Source organism: Salmo salar, chromosome ssa04 (assembly GCF_905237065.1).
Source record: "Salmo salar chromosome ssa04, Ssal_v3.1, whole genome shotgun sequence".
NCBI classification, from domain to species: Eukaryota; Metazoa; Chordata; class Actinopteri; order Salmoniformes; family Salmonidae; genus Salmo; species Salmo salar.
The window spans coordinates 79,641,687-79,656,623 of record NC_059445.1 but is presented as its reverse complement, the minus strand read 5'-3'; the positions used below and the strand labels follow the sequence as shown (position 1 = coordinate 79,656,623).

General features: G+C 43.0%; 1 protein-coding gene across 3 annotated transcripts; it reads right to left on the bottom strand.

The window, feature by feature from the left end:
* Positions 1–203: 203 nt before the first annotated feature.
* Positions 204–14,525, bottom strand: LOC106603903 (C-terminal-binding protein 1). Of its 3 annotated transcripts, XM_014198123.2 has the most exons (11): positions 14,251–14,525; positions 13,326–13,497; positions 10,957–11,073; positions 5,885–6,039; positions 3,306–3,450; positions 2,886–3,092; positions 2,153–2,367; positions 1,806–1,936; positions 1,538–1,665; positions 1,215–1,335; positions 204–1,077 (listed from the first exon to the last, which is right to left on the bottom strand). In XM_014198123.2, the coding sequence occupies exons 2-11, from the start codon at positions 13,381–13,383 to the stop codon at positions 888–890; spliced, it is 1,467 nt and encodes a 488-aa protein (XP_014053598.1). In that variant the 5' UTR covers positions 13,384–13,497; positions 14,251–14,525; the 3' UTR covers positions 204–887. The 3 variants fall into 3 exon arrangements, with proteins under 3 accessions (XP_014053598.1, XP_014053599.1, XP_045573334.1); XM_014198124.2 differs by lacking the exon at positions 10,957–11,073; XM_045717378.1 differs by lacking the exon at positions 14,251–14,525 and having other exon boundaries at positions 10,957–11,063.
* Positions 14,526–14,937: the final 412 nt, after the last annotated feature.

Genomic DNA, 14,937 nt, shown 5'->3' with positions numbered 1-14,937 from the left:
GGGCGGATTGCAGAGGTCTTGAAAAAGAAGGGTCAACACTGCAAATTTTGACTCTTTGCATCAACTTCATGTAATTGTCAATAAAAGCCTGACACTTTTGAAATGCTTGTAATTATACTTCAGTATTCCATAGTAACATCTGACAAAAATATCTAAAGACACTGAAGCAGCAAACTGTGAAAATTAATATTTGTGTCATTCTCAAAACTTTTGGCCACGACTGTATGTGGTGGTCTTGACACAGAAATATACTGTACATATTTCTGTGTTTTATCAGCAGAGGCATATAATGTGATATTATTCAATTTATGTCAAAAAGCTAAAAAAAATTAAAAAAGTGGAGAAAAAATAAAATAAAATAAAAAAAGAGCCACACTTATTGTGATGACTAAATGTAGAGTCCGACATTAGAAAATCCTTTGTAAGGTTTGTGAACAAATAGTAGTGGGGGGATTTTTGTTTTTAATCTTCAATACCGTTCCAGACTTATGCCTCACTTTATAGCATGTCAAACAGCAAATGAGATAACAAAAGCATAAAACACAGGAAAAATATTGGAACAGGTCTCCACGAAGGACTAATTTACAAAACCACTGAGCCACATGAACGTCAGACACAGAGGGGTTTAAAAGCAAAATGGGGGAAAAATAAAATAAAAAATAAATCCTTGAGTAATCCACTTATTGCATTCTGGATGAGAGAAAACAGGATGTGTGGAGGGAGTGGAGGATTCTGTCCCTCCTGAAGGAATTTGTTCTGTAGGACGGGACAAAAGCCAGGTCAGAATGGACCTCAATACCAGTGTCTATAAGCTTGAATGAACATGAAGGGTGACGACGGAATGTTGTGGACAAGAGGGGGATTGGGGACAGTTGGGGGGTGGGGGGCTACTGGTCCGTTGGCATGTCTCTGTCCGTTTCTGCTTTAGAGGGTTGCCCCGGCGATGGGGTGTGGGGGGGTCGGGACATGGGGGCAATCCCATGTGCCATAGCCAGGTTTCCTGCAACAATTCCCTCCACTGCAGCGCCTGCCCCTGTCAGGCCTCCTGCTGTCACTCCCACTAGACCAGTAGGGAACCTGTGGATGAGGGGTTGAGACACAAGAATTAAAACAGCTTTCTAAGGTCATAGAACACAAGCCAGATTCAAATCAATACCTGGAGTTGTCATACGATCATTTATATATTACCTACATGTGCTTAAGTCTAGTTGTACCTGTAAGCTGCAGCTCCGTTCTGTTCTGAGTGCACGGCCCCATGGTCCACACCAGGCCACTGGGGTGTTGCCATCAGATACTCCTTGTTCACACAGTTCTTCAAACTGTCAGGGATGCGGCCTGTCGGGAAAACCATCACAACAGTGAAGCTAACTGATCAAATGATCAATGACAACTCTTGAAAAGGTTCTTTGTGCTGTAATACAAACTATATCACCACAATGGTAAAGACTACTGTGCCAAGTATCACATGGCTAGACGGTTGTTCACTCTGCGCACCTGGTGTATTTGTGCCTATAAATATTCTTGCATAAGTGAATACCTGTGATGGCCCGGCGCACTTCTCTAGCTGCCTCCTCCCGAGCCTCAAGGGATGCCTGCTCACTGTACCAGGATGTGTGGGGGGTGCAAATCAGATTGGGAGCGTCCTTCAGTGGGCCCTGAGAGAAGCTGGAGAGATAAACAGATTTAAGAGAGTGTACAAAGTGGTGTTTATACAGAGAATCACAACTTTTAAAACAGTTATTGTTTTCAAGTCTTAAATGGCTGGGCTATAAGTTGTTGGAGGAGGAGGCTGGGAGGAAGCTGACCTGAAGGGCTCCGTCTCATGTACGTCCAAGGCCGCACCCCGTATCCTGCCCTCTTTCAGTGCCTGGGCCAGGGCCTTCTCATCCACCAGGCCCCCTCGCGCCGTGTTCACCAAAAATGCCCCCTGGCGCATCTGCACAGAGATCACAGTCAGAGGGAATGGGTTAGATATCACAAAGCAAGCCATGCAGACAACAATAACCAAAACACATGATCTCATTATTGGGGAGAACGGAGATACACTCAAGACTTGAGGTTATGAGGGGTGACTTGTTCATTGAGTTTGAGAGTGAAATCATTGATAATGGGGGTGTTGTGGGTGGCACACACCTGTGTGTGTGTCTTATACCTGTTTAATGGTGAAGTCGTTGATGAGGTGATGGTTGTGCTCGTTGAGGCTGCAGTGCAGTGACACACAGTCAGAGTGGATGAGCAGGTCCTGCAGGGTGGCCATTCTCTGCAGACCCAGAGAGCGTTCCACTCCGTCTGGCAGGTAGGGGTCGTAGAATATCACACTGAAGCCAAAGGCCTTGGCCCGCAGTGCTACAGCCTGGCCCACTCGCCCTGCGGAACAAACACACTGTATGCTCAGACTGGAGGATGGAATAGCGGAGAGAGAAACCGCTTACTAACTCTGAGAAAACTAAAATGATTTGCATTAAATATACATTGAAATGACCTGTGGGGCCACCCATAATAATTACAATAAAAACTGTTCAACGTGAAAAACTCAGCAGCGTTGCAGTTCTTGAAATAAACCTGTGCGCCTGGCACCTACTACCATACCCTTTTCAAAAGCACTTAAATCTTTTGTCTTGCACATTCACCCTCTTAAATGGCACACACACACACACAATCCATGTTTCAATTGTCTCAAGGCTTAAAAATCCTTCTTTAACCTGTCTCCACCCCTTCATCTACACCGATTGAAAATAATTTAACAAGTGACATGGAGAATTGGATTCACATGGTCAGTCTGTCATGGAAAGAACAGGTGTCCTTAATGTTTTCAATGTACAACATCCTTTGTGACTACACTTGCAGAGAGCCCTTGCTAAGACAAGATCCATTTCCCTCCTCACCCAGGCCGATGATGCCCAGCGTCTCTCCCCGGATGCGGGCAGCGCCGCTGGCCACCTCCCTGATCTGCTCCACGCTGGAAGCCCTGGTGCCCTCTCTCATAGCCTGGTGCATCCAGGTGACGCGGCGGTAAAGGTTCAGGATCAGACACATGGAGGTGTCCGCTGTCTCCTCCACTGACGTGGCAGGCACATTACACACAGCTATACCTGAGGGGGACAGAGCACAAAGGAGACAGTGGTTAGTTCTCATACATATTAAGGTGGATAGACGGGTCGACTGGAGGGGTGTAACGGGTCGACTGGAGGGGTGTAACGGGTCGACTGGAGGAGTGTAACGGGTCGACTGGAGGAGTGTAACGGGTCGACTGGAGGGGTAGGAGAAAGAAGGAGGTGAAGCGAAGTAATGATCCAGTAGCCAACCTAGTTCAGCCGCGGCCTTGATGTCCACGTTGTCAAAGCCACTGCCTATTCGCACAATGATCCGCAGGCCCTTGAACTTGTCGAGGTCGTCCCGCGAGAGAGTGATGGTGTGGTACATCAGGGCGCCAACTGCTTCATTCAGCACCTGAAGCAACAGGGAGAGAATGGGTAAGTAGTAGGGCTGGGAATTGCCAGGGAACCTCACGATACTTGTGCCGATTCTATATGTAGAGTGATTCTATATGTAGAGTCCACGATTCTATACAGGAAGTCAGAAGTTTACATACACCTTAGCCAAATATATTTAAACTCAGTTTTTCACAATTCCTGACATTTAATCTTAGTAAAAATTCCCTGTCTTAGGTCAGTTAGGATCACCACTTTATTTTAAGAATGTGAAATGTCAGAATAATAGCAGAGAGAATGATTCATTTCAGCTTTTATTTCTTTCATCACATTCCCAGTGGGTCAGAAGTGTACATGCACTCAATTAGTATTTGGTAGCATTGCCTTTTGTTTAACTTGGGTCAAACGTTTCAGGTAGCCATCTACAAGCTTCCCACAATAAGTTGGGTGAATTTTGGCCCATTCCTCCTGACAGAGCTGGTGTAACTGAATCAGGTTTGTAGGCCTCCTTGCTCGCACACGCTTTTTCAGTTCTGCCCACAAATTTTCTATAGGATTGAGGTCGGAGCTTTGTGATGGCCACTCCAATACTTTGACTTTGTTGTCCGTAAGCCATTCTGCCACAACTTTGGAAGTGTGCTCGGGATCATTGTCCATTTGGAAGACCCATTTGCAACCAAGCTTTAACTTCCTGACTGATATCTTGAGATGTTGCTTCAATATTTCCACATAATTTTCCATCCTCATGATGCCATCTATTTTGAGAAGTGCACCAGTCCCTCCTGCAGCAAAGCACCCCCACAACATGATGCTGCCACCCCAGTGCTTCACGATTGGGATGGTATCCTACGGCTTGCAAGCCTCCCCCCTTTTCCTCCAAACATAACGATGGTCATTATGGCCAAACAGCTCTATTTTTATTTCATCAGACCAGAGGACATTTCTCCAAAAAGTACAATCTTTGTCCCCATGTGCAGTTGCAAACCATAGTCTGGCTTTTTTATGGCGGTTTTGGAGCAGTGGCTTCTTCCTTACTGAGCGTCCTTTCAGGTTATGTCGATACAGGACTTGTTTTACTGTGGATATAGATACTTTTGTACCCGTTTCCTCCAGCATCTTCACAAGGTCCTTTGCTGTTGTTCTGGGATTGATTTGTACTTTTCGAACCAAAGTACGTTCATCTCTAGGAGACAGAACACGTCTTCTTCCTGAGCGGTATGACGGCTGAGTGGTTCCATGGTGTTTATACTTGCGTACTATTGTTTGTACAGATGAACGCAGTACCTTCAAGCGTTTGGAAATTGCTCCCAAGGATGAAGCAGACTTGTGGAGGTCTACAATTTTTTTTCTGAGGTCTTGGCTGATTTCTTTTGATTTTCCCATGATGTCAAGCAAAGAGTCACTGAGTTTGAAGGTAGGCCTTGAAATACATCCACAGGTACACTTCCAATTGACTCAAATGATGTTAATTAGCCTATCAGAAGCTTCTAAAGTCATGACAATTTTCTGGAATTTCCCAAGCTGTTTAAAGACACAGTCAACTTAGTGTATGTAAACTTCTGACCCACTGGAATTGTGATACAGTGAATTATATGTGAAATAATCTATCTGTAAACAATTGGTGGAAAAATTACTTGTGTCATGCACAAAGTAGATGTCCTAACCGACTTGCCAAAACTATAGTTTGGTAACAAGAAATTTGTGGAGTGGTTGAAAAACGAGTTTTAATGACTCCAACCTAAATGTATGTAAACCTCCGACTTCAACTGTATGTAGAGCGATTCCATATGTATAGTGCGCGATTCCATATGTATAGTGCGCGATTCCATATGTATAGTGCGCGATTCCATATGTATAGTGCGCGATTCCATGTGTATAGTGCGCGATTCCATGTGTATAGTGCGCGATTCCATGTGTATAGTGTGATTCCATGTGTATAGTGTGATTCCATGTGTATAGTGTGATTCCATGTGTATAGTGTGGTTCGATACTGTGATTTTATGTTCCAAACATATTGCTCACTATATGTCTGCTGCAGAGGGACAAGAGAGAGACATGAGAAAACAAGTTTTGATCAGTCATGGAAATAAAAGTGCTTAAAACAAATTGGCTCCCTATTTAAAAAGATGGAAAACAAGCTACAGAAGGAAAAATACTGGAGTGTTGGTGCAAGTACAGCCAAATGGCTCAAAAATAATATAGTGATAGTCAAAACGATACGATATCGTAAAAAATTATATGTAACTATCGATCTTTTCCCCCCCCCCATTACTGGTGAGTGTTCAGAAGAGGCTATTCAATCGATATCCTTATTCTACCATTGCAATAAAAGAGCAGAGACTTTCCCTAACTCTATCGAGTTGGAAATATAGCAGACGTGTTCACGATGCAGACATTTCCCTCGCTAAAAAGTGCAGACTTAGGGGAGAACCAGATAGTTAGAGGTTGATTACCTTCTCGTGGATCTCCTGGGTGGACTGGGCATCACAGAAGGCCACCGTGGCCACGTCCTTCAGGACAGGCATCTCCACGGTGCAGTCGCGACCATCCAACAGTGCCACTAGGGGGCGCGGGTGCATCGGCCCATTCAAAATCGGGGGGCGAATGCCTATACAAATCAACATAAAATGGACAAGACTTAAAAAAACACACTCTTTGGATCTTTATCCAGGGTGTATCACTTGGGTCCTTTCTAACTGATGAATCAGATAGACTGCTCTACATGATCACACTGCTCTACATGATCACACTGCTCTATCTGATTGAATTGTATGACAGTTAGAGAAATGTGATCATGTAGTCAGTCTAACTGTCATATAAATGGAATTGTATCAAACTTCCAGTATAAAAAATAAAAACATTAAAAAAATATTACAAATAGCCTATTAAAAAGACAGTCAGATGGGGCTAAGGTAATAGCCCATACAAACACACTGAATAACAGATTCACTACATACAACAGTCCCCCCCCCCAAAAATAAATAAAGGAAGTTTGTTCTGGTGTGTCTGTCCTATAACAGAGATAAGAAAAAACAGGAAACATGTTGTTTTTTTTACATGTATTTAACCCTTTATTTTTGGCACTAAACAGCCTCCATATATACTTCCATACATTTTTTCAACTGGTCCTGGGAGACCTTTGGAGGAATCTCGTGACGGCCTACCCCAGCCAAACCCTCCCCTAACCCGGACGATGCTGGGCCAATTGTGTGCCACCCTACGGGTCTCCCGATCACGGCCGGTCGTGATACAGCCCGGAATCGAACCAAGGATCAAACCAGGGTCTGTAGTCTGTAGTGACACCTCTAGCACTGAGATGCAGTGCCTTAGACTGCTGCCCCAGTCAGGAGAAGTCTGTCCATAATAGAGCGTTGCTCTGCCTTAACAGCACTATCAACAAGGCAGGTACAACAGGCCCTAGTTTTGTCGCACCTTGACTACTGTTCAGTCATGTGGTCAGGTGCCACAAAGAGGGACTTAGGAAAATTACAATTGGCTCAGAACAGAGCAGCACGGCTGGCCCTTGGATGTACACAGAGAGCTAATATTAATAATATGCATGTCAATCTCTCCTGGCTGAAAGTGGAGTAGAGATTGACTTCATCACTACTTGTATTTATGAGAGGTACTGACATGTTGAACACCCATGCATACCCCACAAGACATGCCACAAGAGGTTTTGGACTCCTCACAGTCCAAGTCAAGAATAGACAATGGGAAGCCACAGTACTACGTAGAGCCATGACTACATGGAACCCTATTCCACATCAAGTAACTGATACAAGCAGTAGAATCAGACAACAAAATATATATATATAAAAAAATACACACCTTATGGAAGCAACACAAACACGACAACGTACGCACTACACATGGATTTAGTACTGTAGATATGTGGTAGTGGTGGAGTAGGGGCCTGAGGGCACACAGTGTGTTGTGAAATCTGTGAATGTATTTTAATGTTTTAAAATTGTATAAACTGATTTAATTTTGCTGGACCCCAGGAAGAGTTAATGGGGCTAATGGGGATCCATAATAAATGCAACCCCAACCAACAGGGCAGACTCCTCCGACCCCCATAACAGGGCAGACTCCTCCGACCCCCATAACAGGGCAGACTCCTCCGACCCCCATAACAGGGCAGACTCCTCCGACCCCCATAACAGGGCAGACTCCTCCGACCCCCATAACAGGGCAGACTCCTCCGACCCCCATAACAGGGCAGACTCCTCCGACCCCCATAACAGGGCAGACTCCTCCGACCCCCATAACAGGGCAGACACCTCCGACCCCCATAACAGGGCAGACACCTCCGACCCCCATAACAGGGCAGACACCTCCGACCCCCATAACAGGGCAGACTCCTCCAGCAGAAGGGTGGGGTTGGAGGCACAGGCTTCTTTTGAGTTATGATAACCTTCATTTGCCCTGCCCTTCTGCAACAATACACAGCCTGCCCTATCACTACAAAGCACACACATCTCATAAATAAACATCAATTAGAGAGAAACCTAAATTAGCAAAGATAGATATGGCTCACAGCTGGGAGATACATACTGCATTAACAGTTGTCAATGCAGTATGTATGTGATATTGATACAGTGCCTTCAGAAAGTATTCACACCCCTTGTTACAGCCTGAATTTCAAATGAATTACATTGAGATTGAGTCACAATACCCCATAATGTCAATGTGGAATTATGTTTTTTGATTATTCTTTTACAAATTAATTTAAAATTAAAAGCTGAAATAAGTATTCAACCCCTTTGTTATGGCAAGCCTAAATAAGTTCAGGAGTAAAAATGGATTAACAAATCACATAATAAGTTCCATGGACTCACTCTGTGTGCATTAATAGGGTTTAACATGATTTTTGAATGACTAATTCATCTCTGTTCCCGACACATACAGATAATTGTAAGGTCCCTCAGTCGAGCAGTGAATTTCAAACAAAGACCAGGGAGGTTTTCCAATGCCACAAAGATGGGCACCTAATGGTAGATTAGATTTTTTATTTTTTTTAAGCTGATGTAGAATATCCCTTTGAGCATGGTGACGTTATTAATTACACTATGGATGGTGTATCAATATCACTACAAAGATACAGGCCTCCTTCCTAACTCAGTCGCCAGAGAGGAAGGAAACCGATCATGTGGCCAATGGTGACTTTAAAACAGTTACAGTGTTTAATGGCTGTGATAGGAGAAAACAGAGGATGGATCAACAACATTGTACACAATACTAACCTAAATGACAGAGAGAAAAGGAGGCATGTACAGAATAAAACATATTCTAAAACAAGCATTCTGTTTGCAATAAGGCACAACTGAAAAAATGTGGCAAAGAAATTAACTTCACTGTTCTGAATACATAGTGTTATGTTTGGGGCAAATCAAACAACACATGACTGAGTATCAAGCATGGTGGTGGCTGCATCAGGTTATAGGTATGTTTGTCATTGGCAAGGGCTAGATAGTTTTTTAGGATAAAAAGAAACTGAATAGAGCTAAGCAGAGGCAAAAACATAGTAGAGCCCGGGATCGAACCAGAGTCTGTAGTGACGTCTCTAGCACTGAGATGCAGTGCCTTAGACCACTGTGCCACTCGGGATCCTTAGATGTGTTAGATGTTCACATTTGTTACATTGGAGCAACGTGCATAACCTTACAAAATATTGCAGATTTGAAACTGCAGTAAAAAAAAAGTGCAGTAACTGCAATCAACTGTGATATTTTAAACGAAGTAATTGCAAAATAACTGCAATGTACTGCAAACTTACTGCGGTAGAAATAACTTATTATGGACGCAGTATTTGCACCATGCTGAAGTTATACTGCATTCTAACTGCAATCTTTTTTTGTATGAGGAGCAAGCGATGTGATACATTGTATAATTTCATCACCTGTTATAACCAAGAGCCCAGTCTTGAGTAGACTTTGCAAGTTCACCGTAAGTTCAGCCTGAAATCAAACCAGGGTCTATAGTGACACCTCTAGCACTGAGATGCAGTGCCTTTGCCCGCAGAGCCACTTGTACTATTGCATTTGTGAAATAGCACAAATACATGCACCCACCAAATTATTATTACTTGAAGGGCAGTATTATTTCTTGAAGGGCAGTATTATTTCTTGAAGGGCAGAGAATGCCAACCCACTCCAATAGTGCAATTCTAAAATCTTGCCAGAGTCCCAAGTAGTGACCGCTGAAAACACAAAGAGCCTAAACGAACAAGCTCATTTATAAGAGATAACATTACCTTAGCCAACAACAAAAAAACAAGTTAGTTTACCCTGCCCCAAGAACTATGAGAGATTGCATGCGTTTAGCAATTAACACATTGATGTATGGACTTTTTCAATCTTAATAATGTGTTGTATTGACAGTGGCACCAACAATCTAAAATTGGGCAACAGTGAATGGACAGTAGCCCAACCGGACAATACAAAGTGTGGCAAGTGTATCAACTAAAGAGAGAGAGTGTCACATGACCCTAACAGAATGTTTATAAAAGGCACACAACGGGCCTTATGTGGACCTAAGATTTCTTCAGAGCTAAGGATCACCATAGAGCAGCCTAGAGACATTGATGGCACTTAATAAGAGAGATGAACATGAGAATTCAATCCTCAAAGCAACAGCACTACACACACAGACCACACCACTCATTGAGACTGTCAATAGAGATATCTCTATCTATCTACACACACATATATAGTACAGCTTAGTGCTCTGTCATCCAAAAGATTCCTTCATTCATCTTTAAAAAAAGACAAGTTATGGACAAAGAAATTGCTTTTTGGCTCATTCTAATCTGATCCAGAACATGAAAAACATAGCAGTAATGAGGAGCTAGCCTGACAAATCTTCACAGGGGATTGGAGCAGAATTAGAAAACACACTGCATAACAAAAGGAGTGTTCAACAAACCTACAAAAATGACCTACTTCTTTCTGGACAAAAAGACGAAGACATGAATTCAAATTAACCTAAGGAGAGAAAGGCACATTCGACAGGGAAAGAGAGCGGAGCTGGCAACACACATGCACCATATGGTCTGGCAGAGTGTATGACCATGTGACTGTGTGACCGTGTGTGTGTGTGTGTGTGTGTGTGTGTGTGTGTGTGTGTGTGTGTGTGTGTGTAAAGCCTGGTCCGACCAGCAGCAGGGCCATGCACACAATGCTATTCATTCAGCGCTCATTCATTCTCCCCGTCCGCCTGCCACTCTGTGGGTAAGCGAGCTCGCAGGGAGAGGTGGGGGATAATGCTGCAGTACCCCACCCTGCCCCCTGCCACACAGGCTCCAGAGCACTCTCACAATACTATAAAAGACCAAGGACAAAAATGCACCGGGATGGCGAATCACCTATATAAATCATACAAAACAAAATAGCAGATTTGTACTCCTCTGTCCTATCGATCTAAGCCCACCTCCTCCTCCTCCTTTCCTTCCTTCCTTCCTTCCTTCCCTCCCTCCCTCCCGCTATCGCACTGTAAGAAAACAAAAGACATTCATCATCCTAACCTTGCATGCTGCAGTTGACCAGCCTTTCTTCTTCTCCTTCTCCACTTACAGTTACTGTCAGAATGCTTTCGCTTGGCACAATCCCAGGCAAACTCTCCTCCTTCAACCTACCCCTTGCTCCAATCAGAGGGAGGAACAATTCAGCCATAGCCAATCAAAACTAAGCTTATTAGCATTGAGAGGCTAGGTTGGGTAGTGTGCAGTAGAGGCAATTTCCATGTTATTTTTTTAAAGAGAAATGTGAGCCAGTGTGGTACATTGCTCGCTGGAAAAACAAGGAAAGGTAAATGATTATGGCCAGTCTATTCAAATAAAACATTTTTAGTAGATCAAATTCATCAAGCATGTACTAATTCACTAATCTAACAAATGAATGAAATTGTAAAATGCTCAAAAGGCCACTCGTGCAACATTGATTTGACTGGTCAACAGTAGCTACGGAACTGACTGTATAGGCTAATACTTGATACTAGATTCATATTAAATAGTGCATAAAAAGCTAAAAGCTATTGTGGAATAAAAAATAAAAAAACATAGCCAATTAAATAAACATGAGTACAGGATTACAATCATCCCTGTCAAGTAAAAATCCTACTATCCCAAAAATATTTCTGTGGATATTATTCAGGTGGATGCTCATTATGGAAGATGAGGCTATTGTGGGACCTCCGCAGCAAACCCAACAGTCACCTGCACCACTGTAACAGAGACTGTATTCCTGCCACAGCAGACCTGGGGTTTGAACACATGTCACAACCAAACAAATGCATTCATCATCAATACCAGTACAGTGGTGCGGCAGGTAGCCTAGTGGTTAGAGCGTTGGACTAGTAACCGAAAGGTTGCAAGATCGAATCCCTGAGCTGACAAGGTAAAATTCTGTCTTCTGCCCCTGAGCAAGGCAGTTAACCCACTAGGGTTAACATTGAAAATAAGAATTTGTTTTTAACTAGGCAAGTCAGTTAAGATAAAAAAATAACTATTTCAATCTCAGAAAGGTGACCTCACTGCGCAATACAAGTTTAGTCAAATAACTGTCAGGAAGAGCTGAATGGCCATTCACATTGATATCACAACTAGTTCCACAATTATAAACCAAGAGGTCAACTTCGTCAAATGGGAAAATTCTAAAAATCCTAATCCACAGCCACTCTCTGCCAGTATCCTTTGGACACTGGACAAAGCACCGAGCAATTTGTAATTATTTTATTATATCTAGGTAACTCAAATGACTTTAAGCGTATATAAGTGCAACTGGAACAAATGTGCCTTTCACAAATCACATTCCTGACAGTTCCACCACTGAAAGTAGAGAGCTCTGTTCAGTTACATGGTAATATTTTAGTTTTTTAAATGCCCATTTGCACTCTACCTATCCAGCGGCGAGAGAACACTGGCACCAACGGATAGCCATAGAAATAAATACAATTGTGTTAATACGGCAGTATTTTTGACTGCATATGTGAGTGCCCTTAAGTGACTGGTGTATCAGCAGAAATCTGTAGGTAGCACATTAACCGTAGAAATAACAACTACATACATGGCTCAGTTGGTAGAGCATGGTGTTTGCAACGCCAGGGTTGTGGGTTCGATTCCCACGGGGGACCAGTACGGGGGAAAAAAATGTATGAAATGTATGCATTCACTACTGTAAGTCGCTCTGGATAAGAGCGTCTGCTAAATGACTCAAATGTAAATGCAAATGTACATTATAGAAGTTTAATAAATTATTATTATTATGGAGGCACAAGATTTGACAGTGGCATGAGCCAAAGTCAAGACTGTCCTAGAAGCAGGTGTGTGATGCAAGGAAAATAGTGCAATGCACTGCATACAAACATATACGATACAGCCTCCTGTTTGTTATCAATGTAATCTAAACTGCCAGTAATGACTTGACAAAGGCAACAGGAAGTAAGTAGGTCCACAGGCACCCTCCCTCTTTTGCTGTTTATGGAATTAGATCTTGATTCCGTTATTTTACAACCCTTCCCAACACAGATTAGACAGGAGTATAACACTTTGAAGTGTTGTCACATACACTGGGTAGTTGCAATGAAATGTGTTGTTTTACAGGGTCAGCCATAATTGTATCAGGGACAGAAGGGGATTAGTTATAAATATCTTTGGTCGTATGGCGCTATATGGCACTGTCTGACATAATGAAGTCAAGCACAGATATATGGTGTCCATCACCTATGTATGTCTACGGTCCATCGGACCAATGTTTGTCATTTCCAATTCTACATTGGAGAAAATATGAAAATGTCCAAGAATCCTTAGATAGCCAGCTGTTAACTACAAAAGTTTGTACACGTGCATTGTCAGTCCCTAACATGATAATTGGGGAAAAGTACGTTAATACTGACCTTCACAAATGCGGTCAAGTCTCTGTCGCTTGACTTTATGCTTATCCATGAGAGCCATCGGCGTTCTTCACCCCAGCCAAAGCACAAACAAATCAGACCAAAGCTGAGCCACACAAGGCAAATGTCAGAGTCAAACACCTCCCAGGGAACAATTAAATGCCCCGGTGAAAACCTGGAAATAAAATTAACAGCGTTTTAATATCTACATGACTGACTTAGCTACTAACGTTTCCGAGCTACCATGCCTAAATGTGTCGCCACACGACTAGTCGTATGGATAATAAAGTTGACTTGGAATTACATATTTTTATCTAGCTATTTTAGCTAACGCTAGCTAGCATCACTTTGAATGGCTAGTACCGCTGGCCAGAGCCAATACTGTAGTTTGCGCCACAGATTATCGGAGCTAGCTAGCTAACGTTCGTTTCTTTTCCTAACTTTCACACTGCACTGGCTTCTTAGTTAACGTTAGTTAGGACATTTTAAAAACTATTAATTTGAAGCGCCAGTTTATAGCTAGCTAGCTAAATACCCACGCAATTTACACAGTAGTTAGCTAGCTGGCTAAATGTTGCTAGTTAGCTAAAAAAAAGTAACTAGCCTACTAATTCAAAGTCGGTAGCCAATATTCGTGTGGCTAACATGGCTAGCTAGTTAGCTTATCTAAAATCACGCAAACGTGATACAGATTTGCACGAAAAGAGGCCTGTTTTACAAAGCTAACACAGCTACTGTGGCTAGTTAATACTACTAGCTAGCGCCACTGATGGTAATTTACAAGCAAATCAACACACGTTTAGGCGGCGTAAAACTATTTTTGCTTCAAGACAATAATACCAAGAAGACGACCACGGAGCAGTAACGTTAGCTGGTGGATCAGATCACAGCACTACTAAGTAGCTAGCTAAGGTTATTGGTTCATTACCAAGTACTGCAGGTTCTGTTAATCTTGGTCTTGTGGGGGTCAATATGAGTTTACGTCTTCCCACTTAACGGATCGTCATGAATCCAAACAGTTTGTTCAGATGAGTCAGGTGACGGACGAGTCGGTGTCACAAAATAATGAGAAGTCTTGATAAACCACTGTTAGTGGAGTGTGGCGCCTTCACGTAACACAGGGGGTATTGCAGACCAGGCTGCACACTGACCATCCGACCCCGATTGCTCAGGGACCACATTTGAGCTTGATGAGGTTTCTTTCAAGATGGCAAGGGTCATAATGTATTCTTAACCACAGGTAGGCTGCTACTTCCCTTTATTGCACAATAATAATCTCTACAGTACCAGTGATCTGAGTGGAGGACAGTCACATGACAAGGCCGAGTGGACAGTGTTAAAGCATTATTCATTTTAGTAATTTAGCAGACGCTCTTATCCACGATTTACAGCACAGATGTTTCACCTAGGGAATTCGAACCAGCGACCTTTCAGTTACTAGCCCAAAGCTCTAAACCGCTAAGCTACCTGCCTTCCTATCCCCCATATAGTGCTAGTTGGGGATGAGGCGCATCAGATGCAGGGCACCCTGGCGAGTGGGATGGGGGCCACTCATTCATGGTGGATGAGGACAGATACCTGACATGCATGCTTGAGATCAAAGGGAATATGATAT